At 48.5% G+C, this 17288-nt stretch overlaps 6 protein-coding genes across 6 annotated transcripts; 1 reads left to right on the top strand and 5 right to left on the bottom strand.

Moving 5' to 3' along the window:
* Nucleotides 1-2522: 2522 nt before the first annotated feature.
* On the bottom strand, nt 2523-5506 carry LY89DRAFT_735054 (uncharacterized protein; the record flags this gene model as incomplete). Its single annotated transcript, XM_018219970.1, has 5 exons — nt 2523-3372; nt 3432-4295; nt 4344-4625; nt 4671-5398; nt 5462-5506. 5 exons carry the CDS (start codon nt 5504-5506, stop codon nt 2523-2525), a joined length of 2769 nt encoding a protein of 922 aa, XP_018070264.1.
* A 3174-nt stretch (nt 5507-8680) lies between these two features.
* Nucleotides 8681-9206, bottom strand: LY89DRAFT_98739 (uncharacterized protein). Its single transcript, XM_018223558.1, has one exon. It carries the CDS (start codon nt 9140-9142, stop codon nt 8777-8779), a length of 366 nt encoding a protein of 121 aa, XP_018070263.1. The 5' UTR covers nt 9143-9206; the 3' UTR covers nt 8681-8776.
* Nucleotides 9207-9434: 228 nt separating this feature from the next.
* Nucleotides 9435-10291, bottom strand: LY89DRAFT_685799 (cytochrome b5). Its single transcript, XM_018215151.1, has 4 exons — nt 10063-10291; nt 9979-10013; nt 9869-9926; nt 9435-9818 (listed from the first exon to the last, which is right to left on the bottom strand). Exons 1-4 carry the CDS (start codon nt 10151-10153, stop codon nt 9640-9642), a joined length of 363 nt encoding a protein of 120 aa, XP_018070262.1. The 5' UTR covers nt 10154-10291; the 3' UTR covers nt 9435-9639.
* A 270-nt stretch (nt 10292-10561) lies between these two features.
* Nucleotides 10562-11822, top strand: LY89DRAFT_587390 (uncharacterized protein; the record flags this gene model as incomplete). The annotated part of the gene is made up of 4 exons (XM_018209427.1): nt 10562-10659; nt 10709-11283; nt 11333-11440; nt 11488-11822. 4 exons carry the CDS (start codon nt 10562-10564, stop codon nt 11820-11822), a joined length of 1116 nt encoding a protein of 371 aa, XP_018070261.1.
* Nucleotides 11823-12002: 180 nt separating this feature from the next.
* LY89DRAFT_685798 (uncharacterized protein) lies at nt 12003-12735 on the bottom strand. Its single transcript, XM_018215150.1, has one exon. The coding sequence runs from the start codon at nt 12688-12690 to the stop codon at nt 12142-12144; it is 549 nt and encodes a 182-aa protein (XP_018070260.1). The 5' UTR covers nt 12691-12735; the 3' UTR covers nt 12003-12141.
* A 1790-nt stretch (nt 12736-14525) lies between these two features.
* Nucleotides 14526-17144, bottom strand: LY89DRAFT_719587 (amidase signature enzyme). The gene is made up of 11 exons (XM_018218504.1): nt 17008-17144; nt 16547-16690; nt 16392-16496; nt 16286-16330; nt 16220-16236; nt 16048-16150; nt 15600-15995; nt 15413-15548; nt 15240-15359; nt 14996-15187; nt 14526-14942 (listed from the first exon to the last, which is right to left on the bottom strand). The coding sequence occupies exons 1-11, from the start codon at nt 17017-17019 to the stop codon at nt 14776-14778; spliced, it is 1437 nt and encodes a 478-aa protein (XP_018070259.1). The 5' UTR covers nt 17020-17144; the 3' UTR covers nt 14526-14775.
* Between the last annotated feature and the right edge of the window lie 144 nt (nt 17145-17288).

The raw sequence follows: 17288 nt of genomic DNA, 5'->3' as shown, positions 1-17288 counted from the left end.
ATTTACAACGCGGTCGAGGTGGTGTTTGCTAGGAGAACAAATCTCTGAATGTCGTGTATCAGTAAAGTGTTGGTGGGTCGCTTGGGGAGGAGAATGGCGCTAAGCTTACGAGGTCGACCTCGAAACAAACAACAACAGCTTTCCAATCCTTGAAATTTATTCTTTGTACACCGAGAAGACCGAATCCCTTTTATCTATGCACAAAGCACACAATACATACAAAAAGTCGAATCCGTGGACGGCGTCACGGATCCACTCCACAAGTCAGATCAGGTGGGATGGTGAATGATTCCCCGAGGCGAAGCCAGAAGAATCAATATGGACGGTAATGGGCGTAGTTAACAATTAGTGACAGATGGGGGAGGAGAGGCAGAAGTCGAGAAAAGGAGAGAGACGACGACCATAATGTACAAGACAAGAGATCAACCAAGCAATACCAAGCCCCCCCAGCAGCAGCATCCTCCACCTCCACACACGTCGAAAAAATGCCCTTTTCTGTGCTGGCTGGAACGAACAATCCATGGCGTTGGCGTCCCGGTGTGCGGTCTGGTCTGACGGGTGAAAAGCGAGGAAGAAGACAGCAGAGCCTCAACTCTCTGTCCTATCCAGACCGAACAATGCACGCATTGCAGCACAAGTGCGAACAAGGGGCCGCCGCCGGCGAAGGGAGGTACAGGCCCAAACAGCTCACCATGCAACCATAACCCAAACCGCAAATTCTCCAGGAATGCCCGCATATGCATGCCCCTGGGCCTTGACCGGACCTGGCGTGTTCTAGTGGGCGGGCATCTGGTCCAATGTGCATGTGGTGGATGAGTGGAGGATTGATGGCTTTCTGGGGGACCTGGCTGCGCCTCATGAGGACTGCAGACAGAGAGGACGGACATGGATAGAGCGGCAGAAGCAGAGACTGGAACTTTGGGCAGGACAGCAGGAGAGAGGGCAATTGATTCGAGTCGACCCACGTTCCATTGCACAACACTTCCATGCCATGTCTCTCTGTCCGTCCGGAACCCGGTTTCGATCGACGGGGCATTTCAGAGGGCAGATGCGCAATTGCTCTCGAAGGAAGAAAAAAAGCAAAAGCAAACCACGCACTCACTCCAATCACCGTCCTCCTCGGGGCAGCTGGGCGAACGCCATAGGCAGACAAGGCAACCACCAGGCAGACTTTCCTCTCATTTCCCTCATGGAACCTCTTAAACATTACCCGCCAGAAGGAAAAAAGAGTCATCACAGCAAGCAAGTCATACCATCATGCCATCATTCCATCCATCCCAATAGTTCCCAGTCCCAGTTCTCCGTTCCGGCCGTCTTAAGTCTCGAAATGGGAAAATAACCTTAGGTGAGTGATCTTCATGAGACACAGGACCCGACCGACCACCCATCATCATCCAGCAGTATGAAATTCAGCCCCCAACAGCAAAACCCCCCTATGCGACCTCCTCTCAAAGCGGGTACGACACGAACTCTCCAATCACTCCCCATCCCAACTCTCCTTCTCCAGCGGCTATTTCTGTCCGACGTCTCTGCTGCTTCTGGAACCCGCCGGGTGGGAATAGTGGAGGCTCATTCATCATCAGGGCGTTCGTTTGTCTCTGCTGCGAGCCAAATGCCCTTCCTTTCCTGCACGCAGCACGACAGCCCCAGAACTTCGCCCTGACGCTGTCTCGACGCCCCGCTACAGTGAAGACTGTACATACAGTAGTGGGGTTATCCACTAACGAACCTCACCTTAGAGCCCGATAGCGTCTCCGTACCCTAAAACCGATTACGATCGCCCGCTAGAAACGCAACGCAACCCACTCAATCGCGGCAGCAGACTCGGTGAGCGGTTCTGTTCTGGGGCCGGTCTGCAGTGTGGTGGTACGCACCCCAGCCACCTGCGGGCTTTGGCGAATGGGACGGGTGCAGGGGTTTCGGTGTGGGTTTAGGGTAAGGCGTCCTACGTGCTGGGGTGCTGGTTTATTGGTGGTGCTGGTTAATGGGCATTCTCAGCCGCAGCTGACCCTCCATCTCAAGAAACCATGAGAGTCGTAATGAGTTTAGCCGCAAGAGGATGGATGGTTTGGGATGGTCGGGATGGATCTGTTTGTGCAGGAGTGCGAACAGTGCGATTCTGCGGTAAGATGGATGAAAGGAAGCATGGAAGGTTTCTAGAATTGATTGCATGAAGGGTATCATTGCATGTAGTACATGGATAATGATCTCGATGCTACCTAACCAAAGGACCCTTTACTCCAGCAAAATTGTCCTCCAATACCAATCTACCCAATGTCCCAACCAAAAGAGTTTTGGATACAAACGCCATCCGTCGTGAATTCATGGATTGATTAAAGAAGAAAACGTAGTTCAAGCAAGATCGGGAAGAATCTTCTCAACACCCGTCCTACAATTAGGACACCACCTATGCCGATTATCACAGGCAGAGCAACTAGAATGTAATCTAGGATTATGCGGCATAGCACATTCACACTATACCTTCCACCATCAGCACGATCCCTCTACCAAACTCTCCTATTTCAAGGTAAGGAGGAATGAAGACTTACACAGATAATCACATTCTCGTAAGCAGTTGTCTTGGAGCGTTTCGGGTTTCGGCTGCTGCTACTACATTCATCCTGATCCGAGGAGGAAGAAGTACCGATGCGTCTCTTGGACCCCAATCCACCTGCAACAACCGCAGGATTCGGTCCCCGCTGCTGAGGTTCAAGGTTAATTGCAGCTGTAGCTGAAGATTCTCCTGCAGCAGCGCCAACTGTTGGTCGACGATCATCGGACGAAACGCAGCTACTGCCAGGAACCTCGTTCTCGGATCCTGATCCAGATCCAGATCCAGACGCGGCGTCTTTATCCGACGACGATGAAGAACTCGGTTCTCCAAAAATAGGTTGGTCATGCGGACTACTGCTCGCGACGTCTCCCTTCGGTTTATCGGAATCAACTGGTATCCATTCCCGGATACTCTGTTTAGGTTGCTGGTTACGACCCATGAAATGGTCATCAATATGGTCGAACCGTTCGGTCCAGGCATCTAGACCTTTCTTCTTCAGATCTACTGACTTGCCGCAGAAGCCACACCAGAATCTGGCCTGGCAGTTGCGTCCGATGCGACACTTATCGGTCTTTAGCTTCACGAGACTTTCGTCGGAGATGTGGTGGTCCTTTCGGAGGTGTTCTTGGAAGGTCATCTTGCGGTAGCAGACTTTGGTGCAGGGTGGTTCGACGGGTTTGGTTTCGAAGCAGCGCCAGATTTCGAGGTGGAAGTGTTGGGAGTTTTCATGGCGTTTCCAGTCGTTTTTGCTGCCGAAGACTTTGTTGCATGTCAAGAACGTGCAGCCGTACGGCTTCTCGTGACGCTTCATGTGTTTTCTAGTAAGGTCAGTAATTAACCTCGGGTAGGGGATGTTGTAGTGGGAAATAAGACATACTTTAGCTCACAGGGTCTTCCTGTGAACTTCTTGCACGTTTTACAAGTGACTTGATTCTCACTCTTTTGACTGGCAGCGGATCCAATATTGTGTTGTCTTGGAGAATGGCTTGGGTCTTTGGAAACGACGAAACCCAATCTCGAGATGATCCGAAGAACTTCCAAAGCTTTCTTCTCGGCTTGAGAGTCCTTCGCCCCCTTAGGATTCGGTATCGAAGCATCAGCGTCATTGTCCTGGGTATGCATCGCCGGATTTGGATCAGTGGGCCACGCATCTGTTGGAGAATCTTCCTTGTTAGGCTGACTTCTCCGTTCCATGTTGCCGGTTGATGGTGGAGGATCATTGGACATATCAGATAAGTCCATTTTAGACAGGACAGTCTTCAGTGCCTCCGTAAGTTGGGCAGTCGCAGCTGAGGCATTATTCTGCCTCGGCACCTTACCTTGGGGGCTGGTCTTTGAAGCTGCATGGGACTTTGCTTGATCCGGCTTTGGTACGGAGGATTCATCATGGCCCGCTGGGACCAAAGACATTCTATCCAATGGAGCGGTATCGGGAATGTAATTACGCACCACATCGCCCGGCTTGACAATGGTCTGCGGAGGTGCCTCAGGAATTGGGGATCTCTCTTCTGCAGTGGCCGACCTGGATTCATACAATCCTGCTTGGGGGCCTCTGGGGGCAATTAGATCATGAGCTGGTTCTATAGCCGGTGGATAAGGTGTCCAGGATTGACCAATCCGTGGTTTGATTGAGCTATCTTGAAGGGCAAAAGTGGTAGGTGGTTGGGCAAGATCTGGAAGTGTGTGTTTCTCAACGGACATCTCCTCGACAGGACGGCCAGCTTGCTCCCAAATTTCTCCTCTACATATTGTCAATTTGATAGTAAGCTGCAAAGAACAAAGTACGCACCTCTTTACCATGCTCTCCATGTCGTCTTCGGACCAACTGAGGCTTTGGTGAACACGTTTAAGATGGCTCTTAAAGTTATCCAGACGTGGCCATAACTTGTCCTTGGATTTACATCCGTCCACGAGACATCGGAATCTCTTGATACCTGTCGAGCTGGTTAGGATCTCCGAATGTTTACTCTTCCTATGTCTTTCCAAATCGTTTGGTGTGCTGAATCCTTCGGTCCGGGTGCATCCTGGGGCATCACACTCAAATGGCTTTGTGTGTCGCAACTCATGCTTTCTACTCTTGATTAGCTAGCTCCTAAAAGTGTAACGAACATCATACTTCATTTCAGATTGAGTCTTGACAAGCTTGTGGCATATTGGGCATTCCATTCCACGTGACTCTGGATTGCTCGTTACAGGTGTACTCCACGGTTCAAATGATCTAGCATCACGTTGGTGCATCTCATCATTAGATCCCATGAAAGGTTGGAAGTTCTCGACATGGCCTGTAAGACTATGGCAGTCTTGATCCCGTTCTAGGACATCCCCACTGACGACGGAAGTATTCGCAACACTACGGCGAGTGCCATAACCAGAATCCGAATGCGGGACACCATAATGAAATGATCCTGACTCCGAAGGGTTATGTGGCCTATACTGACCTCCAGATGTGATATGATTGCGACTACCAGTCTGCTTGGACTGAAATCTACCATCTGTCATGACATTTGGTGGCATCACCTTGGGAATAGGTGTCCAAGGACCATCATTTGTGGAGTACCAATTATGGATGGGATCTTGAGCGGGACGCATGATCTGTCCATCCGTGGGGAACTGTTGATATATCTTTGCAATGTTAGGGTTTCCAAACGGCATTTCTCCATATCCATGAGTGGGAGGTAGATCAAGATTGCTGGATGCAGTGGCCGTGGGACTTGGCAGGGTTCTTGAAATGCTCAAATCTGCAATCTCCATGTGGTGAGGAGGGACAGGAGGTCTCATCTCTCTAGGGTGTCTATGGAATTGTCCTGGTTCTGTGGAGGTGATGGAAGGAAGAGATGACATGTACTACAAGGCAATTTCATTAGGACTGAAACCACGAAAAAGAACTCATCAGGAGAGCAAGCGTACTGTGCGAGGGCCATTGCGATGGTAATAATTTTGCTGGTTTGCCATGGCGTCTGAATAGAGATCAGCTAAGAGTATGAGTGTTGGTTGCCTGGGATGAATCAAACCGGTGCTCTGTCAATCACTACTCGGCGGATTTCCGACGGCCGAGATCCTCGTGAGTGCCTGCCAGCAGCAGCGTTTAAGAACGACTAGATATCGCCCATGAACATAACACAAAACAGTCGACTCTGCTACCGTCGACTCTGCTCTACACTCTCTCAGGGGGAGACTTGGTTCGTGAGATCGCAGGTTCCAAGGTGCAAGAATTGTTGGTCCGCAGGCCCAGGCAAGGCAGACTTGGGACTATATCTCGCATTGGTAGAGGAAATGGAGGGGCGGATGCTGACCAAGGATGTCGGTGACCAGATTAGGCCAGGATCGATTTCTGACTGAGACCTGCCCAAGAAGACTCACTCAACGGGCGACGACGCACGATTGGATGAGGCAGATAGTAGCAAAAGAGGAGTGAGAATATAACGACAACTAAGTCATCGAATCAAGGGGTGATCCAGTACCAAGAAGGATAAGATGAGGGAAACGCTGGCCGATGAGAGGGGAGAAGAAGAGGAAAAGAGAGTTGCAGTGTGCAGTGTGTGAGGTTGCGACCGGGCGAAGAAACGAGGCGTGCGCAGCCAAAATGAGGCGAGCTGCCGAGCACAATAGGCAGCACTCACTGTCACTCACCGATGAAGGGAAAGGAACTCTCCCACGTCAACAACATCATCGACCTTGCGATATGCATGACCACGCCCGATGATATACTTGGCAAGATATCGGCCATGCAGAGAAGAAGAGAAGAAGGAGAAGAAGAATTTGCTCCCACGTTGTCTTGGACTTGTTTGCGGCTCTGAACTTTTGGGGGCCAGTTGGCTCTCATGCATTGTTGCCTTGTTATACTTGAGGCCTCAGGCCATAAGGTTAGAGAGATATCCCAATCACATGATTCCAGTTCTTCACTCTGGGAAGTTTCCTGGCTGCTTATCTACCTACCTACGCATTTCATATCCATTTTCAATCCTCGCTGATCTTGAGACCTCACTATGCCGTACTGCTCGATTAGTGCTCACTGTGTTTGATGCTTGTATGATCTTGCAAGGCTTGGCGTTGTTGAAACTTGTCACACACCTGTAGTCCACGCTGTGGAATCTTTTCTTATATCTCTGTATTGGTCTTGCTGCAGCAGCGTAATCGGCATCGTATCAATTCGCGCAAGAGTGGTGCCGTGGATCAATTTTAGATGAGACAACTTACGAGTTTTCTGGTCTCATTCGTTCAGCTCTGCTGAACGCCAACGGGAAATACAAGGTTCGGAGGTGCCTCCGCTGTCACCTCGTCCAATGTATTTTCTGCCATGAGAACAAACAATGCGAAATACGTTGTTGGAAAGATGTCCTGATGTTTTTAGGTGCGCCTTCCTCTAGCCGGGGTCCGTGGTCTGGAGCCGATGTTCTAGACGACCAGACACTGCACCCTCCCGTGAAGCACCAGATCTTGTACAACGACCGTATCATCCCCTCTCGTGTCGGGATTATGTTGGCCACTCCATAATCTAAGCAAAAGATCTCCCTTTGGAGTCCTACGGACAAGCATCATGTTTCGCCTTTCAAGTTTTACGGTTTCTTGGGACCTCCATTCAGCTGTTCTTGATCGCTCCCAACCCTTGCCGCTCACAAGATTTACGCAACCTGGCGAGACACAGAAAACACCTTTGGATCGCCGTGACGGCTGCTGCCCTGAGCCTCAAATTCTCCGGCTGCAGTTGAACCATTGCAACACTATATCCGTTTGGTTTGGACCAATATTCCGGACGGCTAGTGGCTTCCTCCCAATCTCATCACAATATCGAATCTGCCGGCAGAAGCCATCTCGACCTATTCTTGTACTTAAAGATCCATCATTTCTTCTTTTCCCGGATTCCGCATTCTCAAAATGTGACAGCTTCAGGCCTACGGGATCCAGGCTCGGGCCGGGGCACGATTCGGGATGCGCCCACCTCTCGCGGAAGCTCGTACGGTCTTCCATTTGAGAAACTAACTCTTCCTGGATAGGCTTGCAGAAATCGTGGGCGGCAGAGCCACTGTCCCACCTCTGGTTTCCGAGTACCAGGTTAAATCCTCACCGTACGGCGCGCCAACGCCTGTCAACCAAGATACACCTGCATATCGCACTACTGTCTCACGCCTACTCCACATGTAATGTTGGTCACTTCTCAGAAAGTCAAGTCCTCTTCTGCAACAGCAGACCTTTCCTATCTGATGAAAATTTGAGTTGGCTTTAAACCGATAAGCCAATGCTTATCATTAAGACCCTTGCTCTCGTTCTCTTGTACTCCCGCTACAAAGCCATTGTCCGCTCTAAAGCTTCTTTGTTGCGATCTGGCGTTTTCGAATTATGTTCTCAATTCGTCAAATTCATGCCAAGCTATCTCCGTTTGTCTGCAGTTGACTTTCTTTCTTTACATGGCTTAAAGCTTACCAAGGAACCTGCATCATGTGGAAGGAAGTTTGTGTCCGGCAACACTGCTGCATCGCTGGTTTGAAAAGCTGCTGAAACTAAGACCTCATAGCATTCAAGAGTTGATGTGATTATGAAGCAATACGGGAATAAGCGGCTGCAAAATGGCATATGGATGGAGGGTCGGCTGGACTACTGGCAGCCACAGTGCTGCTTATTGCATCGCTCGAAAGTGCTATGATGGTATAAATTCTGATGGACCCGGACGTCGAGTCCTTTTCTCCTGCAGTTGGATGTTGTCTTTCTGTTTGCCGTTCTGTTTCCTATCTATATATACTGCTTTTCTATTGACGCTCATGCACCGCGTTCAACTCCCGTCCACAGCACCAAAAATAGAGCACGTATTCCACCACCTCTCCACACGTCCACTACTAACAAACTCTCAGACAAGACCAGAATCCAGACCCCAAGGCTCCTCAACAGCCTTCTCCATCCTCCAAACATCAGCCTCGTTCCCGCGGAGAATTACCAAACGCCTCACGCGCCCAATCAACCCCGACTCGCACAAAAAGACTCCTCTGCCGTACAACCCTCACGGGCACCCCGCATCCGAAACACAAGACGACCTGACTCGCGTCTTACGCCTCACTGACATCATCATGTGCGACTGGGAAGAGTTCCAATTCATCTGCGGGCACAACTCCAGCCGGCTGCTCTCGCACTGCCATTTCGCGCGCACGGATCCGTACCATCAGTGTTTTGGCGTCAAGGTCGTCCGACACGTGTGGCAGCAGGAGGTGGCTTGTCAGCCTTGCTTGGACGCTATACGGGCTGCGGCGGCGAAGAAGGCTGCGAAGAAGAGTAGGACGTAGGTGGCGGGCGGGTGTTGCATTGCCATGCGACGGTAGTGGGAAGCCACAGGTTCTCTGTCGGAAGGAGAGGCCTTTTCCGATCCCGAGTCGGGGTTTGTATCGTGGAAGAATGGAACAGGACGGCGAGGCTGCTGGGAGTAAAAGGATAGATCATCTTGAGATTCCAAATACTGGTCAAAGATATAGAAACATAATTATTAGTCAGATAAAAATATCCTTCCGCCGCTGAAAGACTACTTTTCCACAATGGCAAAGAAGTATCACCCAAAATAGAAGGAGGTACAACTACAATGACCATCGAATTCAACAATCCCATACCTAGATGTAGATCAGATTAATTCTTTTGCCGGCCTGGACCTAAAGATCGACTTAGCCTAGATATAGATCCAAACGCTGTACTCACCAAACTGCTTCTCGATGAGTGAACAAATGTGTACGCAAAGCGGTAGATAGGAAAGTTGTACAAGGCTTGCTGCCGTACGACGGATAGGGATCGATCGGCTACATGAGTTGTGTTACATGTTGAAATGTGACGTTTAAGCAAAGGACGACCGGAGAGAAGATCCGTCCAATGCTTGATTGAGAGAGAAATACGGGATTTGACTTGACACCAAGAAATAAGACTCCTTTAAATAGAGATAGTGTCTAACGCTAGCATTTTTCAAGGCAACCTTATGCAGAGAAAGACGGGGAAAAGATCGAGCAAGAAAAAGCATAACTCCAGTCCTTCATGCTCATGGTATCTATTATCCGTCTCTAATCATTAGGCCAAACCATGATCAATGTATCCTTTTCTCCCACTTGTCCACTCCATCACAGATTCGCAGCCCCCTCCACAACACCCACGATATTATACCGCTTCGAAAAGAACGTGTACCAATCATTCAAAACACCCTTCTCCTTGTCTCCTAGATCAGACCAATCTGCACGTACATCTTCTGCTTTCGTGCTCGTTAAGGCTAGGGCTCTCGATGCGTCGTGGCCTGCGAAGACTGCTCCTCGTTAGCATCTGCGAAGAAGAGGAATTAGAGAATAGAGGTACCATGGTAAGATCCGCCGGGGAGGTAGGCTTTGTTGCCTGTTACATCGAAGACTTGGCCCTGAGGTATGTGTTAATGGGTGGTTTTAGGGATGTGGGAGGGGAGGAGGTACCTTGATTGCGACGTAGCAAAGCTCACTGTCGGTTCCTGCGGCAGAGTGTTAGTGAGGTCTACGATATTTGAGATTAGAACGGACCATTGCATTGCTTGAGGAAACTGGAGGATATGATATCGGTCTTTGGTGGGGCAAGCTGGACGGGTGTCTTGGGCTCGAATTTGCCTGCCATTGTGAGGTGAAAGGTGCAGAGTCGGAGGGTAGGGTAGATGAGTTGGAGACGGCGGGTGAAAGGTTCGCGAGAGCTTTTTTTATTCCTAAAGAAAATGTCTTGCAAGATGGTAGATGTCAAGAATAAGTAGCAATTCCGTCCTCGGATGTGGGGTAATTCTGAATCGGGAGCTCCATTCATGGGCGCCTTGTGGCCTAAGGCGACTATCGGCCTGGAGCTTCAAATACCGATGTTGATGATTCCACAAGACAATTACCTGCATCCCAAGGTCTAATTCTGTCTTTTTCACATCTAGACGGTATAGCTGCCAAGATGTTTGCTCCACGCTTCAGAAGTGCGTTTCGTCCTAGATCTCAATGCTTGCGACAGCACCGAGAAGCTTTGCCACGAAATTTCATCTCACAGCAAATGAGACAGCGAAGATATCAATCCAACAAGTCTTTCACCAATAGCTTCAAGACTCTCTTCAGGACATATCCCTTCTCTGTCAGTGCTGCAGTCATCTTGTAAGTCTTGAAAGTATACCAAATTTCGGAACACAGCTAATTATTGTAGGATTGGTATTGGAGCTACTGCCCTTCTCTACGTCAATGATTTCTACCACAACTACATAATAGGAGCTTTCCACAAGTTTCCCCCACCAGTAGCCAAAGAACTACGAAAGGCATTATACTACACGAACATCTCCCTCGAACCAAAAAATGCTGTCAAGTATTACAAGGAGGCACTGCGTGTGGCAGATGAGATTGGAATGGATCCATTCTCAGATGAGATTATAGGGGTCAAGATCCAGCTAGCTGCTTTGATGGAGAAGTTACAGTTGTACAAGAAAGCAATTGACATCCTGGAGATTGTGAAGAGGGATAACTTGAGATGGGTGGACGAGCTTGGGAATTTACCCGGGAATGAAGGGAAGAGGACTAGAGTCTTGGGAAAGACTGTTGGAATTAGTGTGAAGTTAGGAGAGTTATATGCCAACGAATATGTGAAGGAAAAGGGAGCGGCTGAGGAGCGGCTGGTGTGGGCGGTAGAGACGGTGCTGAAAGAGCAACAGAGGCGAGAAAGTGAAGGAGTGAAGCCCGGTGAGGGTGAATGGCTCTCTCCAGAGGAAATTGGAGGGTCTTTAGAAGGTAAGTTTACGTCTTTGCGATTAATGCTTGTCGACTTACAGTCGTCTAGCTCTGGGCCACCATTATGAAGAGAAAGACCAGCATTATCTTGCAGCTCCATTATTCCTCCAAGCTCTAGCCCTATCACCTCCTGCAAGTTGCCACACTGCAGTCTTGAGTAAGTCTATTCTTTCAGATCATCGAAATTCAAGCTTATTACAGCAGTGAATAACCTCTCAATATCCCTTGCCCAACAAGACCCTCCCGTTACACCCAACCAAACTCCAATTTCCCGACCAGCCTTAATAAGCAATGCTCGAGCATGGGCCGAGAAAGCAATCACAACAGCATCTAAGATACAACCGCCCGAAAGAACGGAAGAGTGTGATATGGGTTGTGCAGTCGCTACACATAATTTGGGGGAGTTTGCGGAGATGGATGGCAACATTGCTGAGGCGAGGAAACGATTCGAAGAGGCGAAGAGCTTGGCTAAGGCGATCGGTTTCCAAGATGGAGTTATAAACTCGGAAAGAGGTCTCGGAAGGCTGGGTAAGACCTAGAAAATGGAAATTTTGAGCAAGATATCTGGTCCGAATCGTCTCTCTGAATGTGCATCTACTTGACGGACATCTTGATTACTTGACAATTATTATTCTGAAAAGTAATGAATTCTCTACGCACCAGTGTGCTCTATGCTAATTACTATTATTCTTTAGTTTCAACTTTTGTGGAAGCTGATACTAGACATCTTTGATCCCTTCGAAACCTCAGCGGACGAATGCAAATGTTCTGTTCATTAAACTATATATGTGCTGCAATAGTCTTGCTATCCTCGTGTATCAAGTATCTTTGCAAAATCAAACTTCCCTCCAAACATCCTCAACCCCTCGGATCCTCACTCGTAGATCTATGATTAATATGATCCAAATACGAAACAACCCTCCTCCCATCCACCTCCTTCCCAACAACCTCCCACCCCTCTGGCAACGGATCTCCCTCCACCGGAACCGGCGCAAAGCCCCCTGGACGCACATTGTCCTTTCTGGGATCATAATACGTTTTGAGCCTTTGCTCAGCATTGGTCCAGAAATCCTGTCCCAACGAATTCCTGCCAGCTTCCCAGCCCTCCGGAAGAGGAATAGGTCCCAGTCTTGGATCGACTGATGTGGAAGTGTGCGTGTTATGGTCGAGAAACACTTCATGCTTCCTGCCGTCCACGGTTCGAGAGATGATTTCCCAGCCGTCGGGTAGAGGTGCGCCTTCGACGGGAGTTGCCTCAAAACCATCTGGATGTGGGTTTGGTTTGCGAGGGTCGTAGTAGGTTTTGATTCTTGAGGTGGAGTTTGTCCAGAATGTTTTTCCGGTGGAGTATCTGCCCTGTTCCCAGCCATCAGGGAGAGGGCCAAGAGAGGCAGTTTCGCTTGACATGTTGATGTTGTTGTTGAAATGTTCTTGGATATTAACGAAATCACAATTCTGGAAGAAATAAAGATCTTGAAGCTTGGGAATTTAGCGAACAGAAGTAGGGGGGACGATGTAGGCAGCCACATTGCTCCGCCACAGGGTGGCGAATATTGCGGGGCAATTTTTTGGTAGATCCAAAACTAACCCAATATGTTTACTAGGTCATGTAGTTTAGAGTTTGCGTGCCAAATCACAGCGATTCTATGTCACTGAAGGGTCATATGACCTTAGTAAGTAAGGTATCCTAGTCCCCTGACTTCAGGTTACTTGGTTGTCCCTCGTTTTTGGGACATTTAAAAACAAGTTGAAGCTAGGCAGCTTGTCTTGTGGTGAGAACATTGCGATTATCCCTCTAATCTGGGACATTTAAGGAGGTGTCTGGATCTGATTTTTGTATTGCCGCAAGAATCGATTTTTCAGACTACTTCATTGTCTCTGTATTCGTGATGCATTCAAGTTAGCAGAAGACCTAAAGATCCGAACTAGCTTCCAAACGGTTGAATGTCTCAACTGCCATCTCGAGCATCTCTTCTAAATCCTCTTCCCAAAGCCACCGAAATCTAGTCTCTAAGCTCGCGTTGATATCTGCAATTTTGTCATCCTCAGAACCCATGAACGAATATAGGAGTCCAGCCGCGTGACTGGTCCTAACAAGAGTTTGGGAGCGGCTTACTCGTGTGATATCGAAGGCATTGAGAGCGTTGACGATGGAGGAGTAAAAGCAATCTGGGAGGCGACTGAGGAGTCCAGAAATTAACGAGGGCATCTTCGGCTTTTGATCCAGTTCAGCGCCATGATGTGGTGTAGAGGTATGATCTGCGTCTCCCAAGAGCAAAAGCTTGTCCTGCGTGTAAGAAATGACGGGTTGAGAGTGGTAAATTGCCCATGGATCGAGGTTGACGTTGTGAAAATCCATGAGCTAACTTTGTCAGTAAAGCTACCAGCCTTTCAGAGCTGCAGTAAACACCTTAATAATCTTGTTGACAACAAGTCCCCGGAACTTAAAGTCGCGCTCCATTGGTTCGGTTTGGCTGGCAGTACTCTATATGCTCTCCCATGGCTTGCTTCCTTGGACAACTAAGACGACGTTCATATACTTGCCGTGCTCCGTCGGGTATGTAGCAACGTAGGCGACTTTGTAGAGGTAGAGATTACTGTTGGAAGCTCGCCCTATACCAAGTTCCAAAATTCAGAGCTCCATAGGGAGGAGAGAACGAAATGCGTAAGCACACGAGTATACAGGTTGGTGGTGAGGGTCCATGATTTAGCGTACCTAAAAAAGACTATTATCAGTAACTATTCTTCCATAAGAACTACTAGACTCTTACACGAGAATGAAGCGCATGTGCTCCAAGGACAACATGCGCCTGCTCAACAGCATTTAAAAACTGTTATAATATTATAATATTTAAAAAAATAAAACACAGAAAAATAACTAACGCTGCGCGAGTATTAGAGATTAAAATACTGTTAACTCCGAAAATACTACGAAGCTATAATAGGCTATGGTCAAGGGTTTGGTTACATGGTGTTGTGGATACTGAACGGGCTTAGCTTTCCTTATGATTTACATTTTAGGCTAGTGTGCAAGCACGTAGCCTAAGAACCTCTTGATACTCTGGAGTAGAGAACTCAGCATGCACTTTCTTTACACCTTCATATGTACCGCGACAGAGCGTAGAACCAATCGCGAGACAACATTGCCAATGGCACTAGAACTTGTCCAAGATCACAGAGTAAATATTGTACAATGTTTGCTTGTGAAGACATGTATGACATATAATGTAGTAATCATATAGATCCTATTCAATGATTAGATGAACATGCATACAGCTGTGTCTATGGCTCATGCTTATGGCTCGTGTTTATTGCAATCTAAAAGTCCGAGTATCGAAGTAATTTTAATGAGCTCAGTAAAAAGACGGTTCAAAAAGCGGCCGTTCATGCAACCGGGACTCTCTCTGTTGAGGACATTTCACTTGTGAGAAAGTGATACAAATGACCCATTGATCTGAAGTCCACCCAGCAATTTTAGATCTTACCAAGCGGTCACAAACGACTTAAGTCGGGCACAGGACGCCTTGGAAACGTCTTCTCCCATGCGCTCATGAATCGCAGTAGTTTGTCTTCCCCGTGTGCTCTAGTCAATGCTACCAGACCGAATGGGCGTCCATTGAATTTCATCTGTCCCAAAGGAAAGACCGCTAGAGGGTAGCCTATATTTGTTAATTGGATATTTCGAAGCAACAAGTGCTGAAGAGGTGCTCACCAGCTGCCGCTGCTAGCGTGGACAGAAAGCTATCAGCAGGTCCAATGATAACATCAATGTCATATTGGGAGAGTGCCTTATCAATACCCTCCGCCCTGCTCATCCGTCTGATGTAGTTCAGCGATTGTTCGTATCTCACAGGATCCGAGTGAAATGCTTGAGCCCGGACGAGTCTGTTTTGCTGTGGATGGTCTAATTCAGAATTAGAAAAATGGTACATCAATTATGGCTGAGCAATTCTCACCCGGTGGGAGTTCCTTATCGGCGTGCGCCTCATTGAACTCAATCATGTCTTTCAACGAACGGATAGGAGACTCTTCAAGGCCCTCAAGATACTCATTCATCAGAGGTCGGAAGTCAGCGTCTAAAGGGTAGTTAGCTATGCGGGCCAGGCAGTAGGCTGCTCAATCAACAAACATGTGAGGTCCCCAAAATGATCAATCCCATCTGCATCTTCTCCCACAGACTTTGCTGAGACAAGATCGATGTTCTCGTGAAACGACGCACCCAACTTCTCTCCCAGAACTTTGTACGCGCGTTCGATGTCGTCAATCTAAATTTACCTCGGTTAGTGAGAGGTCCTGGCACCTGATGGGCGACGTACCTCTTGGCGTGTAGCACTCTCCACTGGTTTGATCAAGAAAGAAGATAGTAGCCATGGCTCTACGTCCACGGCACCAACCTTGAGACCTTCCAATTCCGAAGAGAGTTGAGAAACATAGCCGCCTTGCGGAATTGTGGTTGTAGACGGGTCAACAATTGCGTCAAGCATGATCGCAACGTCTCGGGGACTTTTGGCTAGAGGGCCAATGGCATCGGAAAGCTTTGATATTGGGATGACGCCGTCTTGAGATACGAGTCCAATGGTTGGCTTGAGGCGGAATAGTCCTGCTCGAGTTCCCAGAAAAACAATCGAGCCATCAGTCTCCGTCCCAATGGAAACTGTAACTAAACCGGCAGCAACAGAGACAGCAGACCCGGAAGAAGATCCACCAGGGTTCTATCGAACCGTCAGCCAGAAAACTTTGAAGTTGGTTGAGCATCCTGCATACGCTGTGTCCGGAAAATGTATCGTCTGGCCTAACGCCACCTTTCACATATGGTGACTGGGTCTGTCCACCGAGTGCAGACCACCCACTAGGGATGCCGTCGCCTCTAGGAACTGGGGGTTAGATCACCTCGTAAAATGTATTGTATATTGGAACATCAAATCACCCAACTTACTTAAACCAGCCAAGCTCCTGCGTACTATGAGCTATGCCGCTGGTTGACGACGCGAAATATTCTTACGGATAAATTGGCCTTCCCCAAGATGATTGCCCCTGCTTTCACGAGCTTCCCAGATGGTCAGCTTTTGCTTCGAGGCTTGAATCAAGATGAGGGCTGTTCTGCTTACTCGGTCTACCGCCGGTGCGCTGGAAGATACGCGTGAGCCTACAAGCCCGTAACATCCTCCCGTAGTTGAAGCGACTCCAAGATCCGGATGCGTTGCAATGTTATCCTGGGATAAATTGAGTCAGTCTTCCATTTCATGCGGGACGAGAACTTTACTTTGACAAGTATGGGAATGCCGTGGAGAGGACCTCTACTTCCGTGCGACGTCCTTTCCTCGTCGAGTTTTCGAGCCGTGTCCAGCAGTAGAGCTTCCGGCGCCAGCTGAATGACGGCGCGTAAGTACGGGTTATGAGTAGAGATCTGCTTCAGGTAGTACTGCACTGCTTCGACGGAAGTCAAAGTCTTGTTGGAGAAGCGGTCTTGGAGTCTGTCGCCGTCAACCCATCAAGATCAGCCATTTTTTCCGATTTTTGTGACAAGAAAGGCAGTCTAGGCACCCTGAAAACGGCCGAAAGAAGTTTGTGGGCACAGATAGCGAGCATCAAGTATATGAAGGTTCGGGCCAATCGATTATTGAGCACTGAATTCATTGACCGACTATGAGGGAACCTGAAGTAAGAGCAATGTAGAAAATCACAATCACAAGCTGCGACGGAAAGGTTTCGTTCACCACATACCCAGTATGCCATATCGATTCCGGATTCGAAAGAGCTTCCCGGCAATAGATATTGCTCATTGATAGCACTACTTGTTTATTCTTTCAACAAAAGCATCTTCTGTCACTCCACATCCACAGAGCACGCTCGCCACCAGCCAAGAGTCCTTCTATACCTATTGACACCAAAGCTTTGTCACCGCACTCCTCACACTTTGCAAACTTCTGACAGCCAGAGGCAGCGGTATGGATATTCAGACGTCAGTTTGGAATTCTGCCCTTGAGATTCGTAAAGCAAATCTG

This window comes from Mollisia scopiformis (genome assembly GCF_001500285.1).
Source record: "Mollisia scopiformis unplaced genomic scaffold LY89scaffold_14, whole genome shotgun sequence".
NCBI lineage: Eukaryota > Fungi > Ascomycota > Leotiomycetes > Helotiales > Mollisiaceae > Mollisia > Mollisia scopiformis.
Note: the sequence above shows the minus strand (reverse complement) of the source record. Positions and strands in the feature narration are given on the sequence as shown.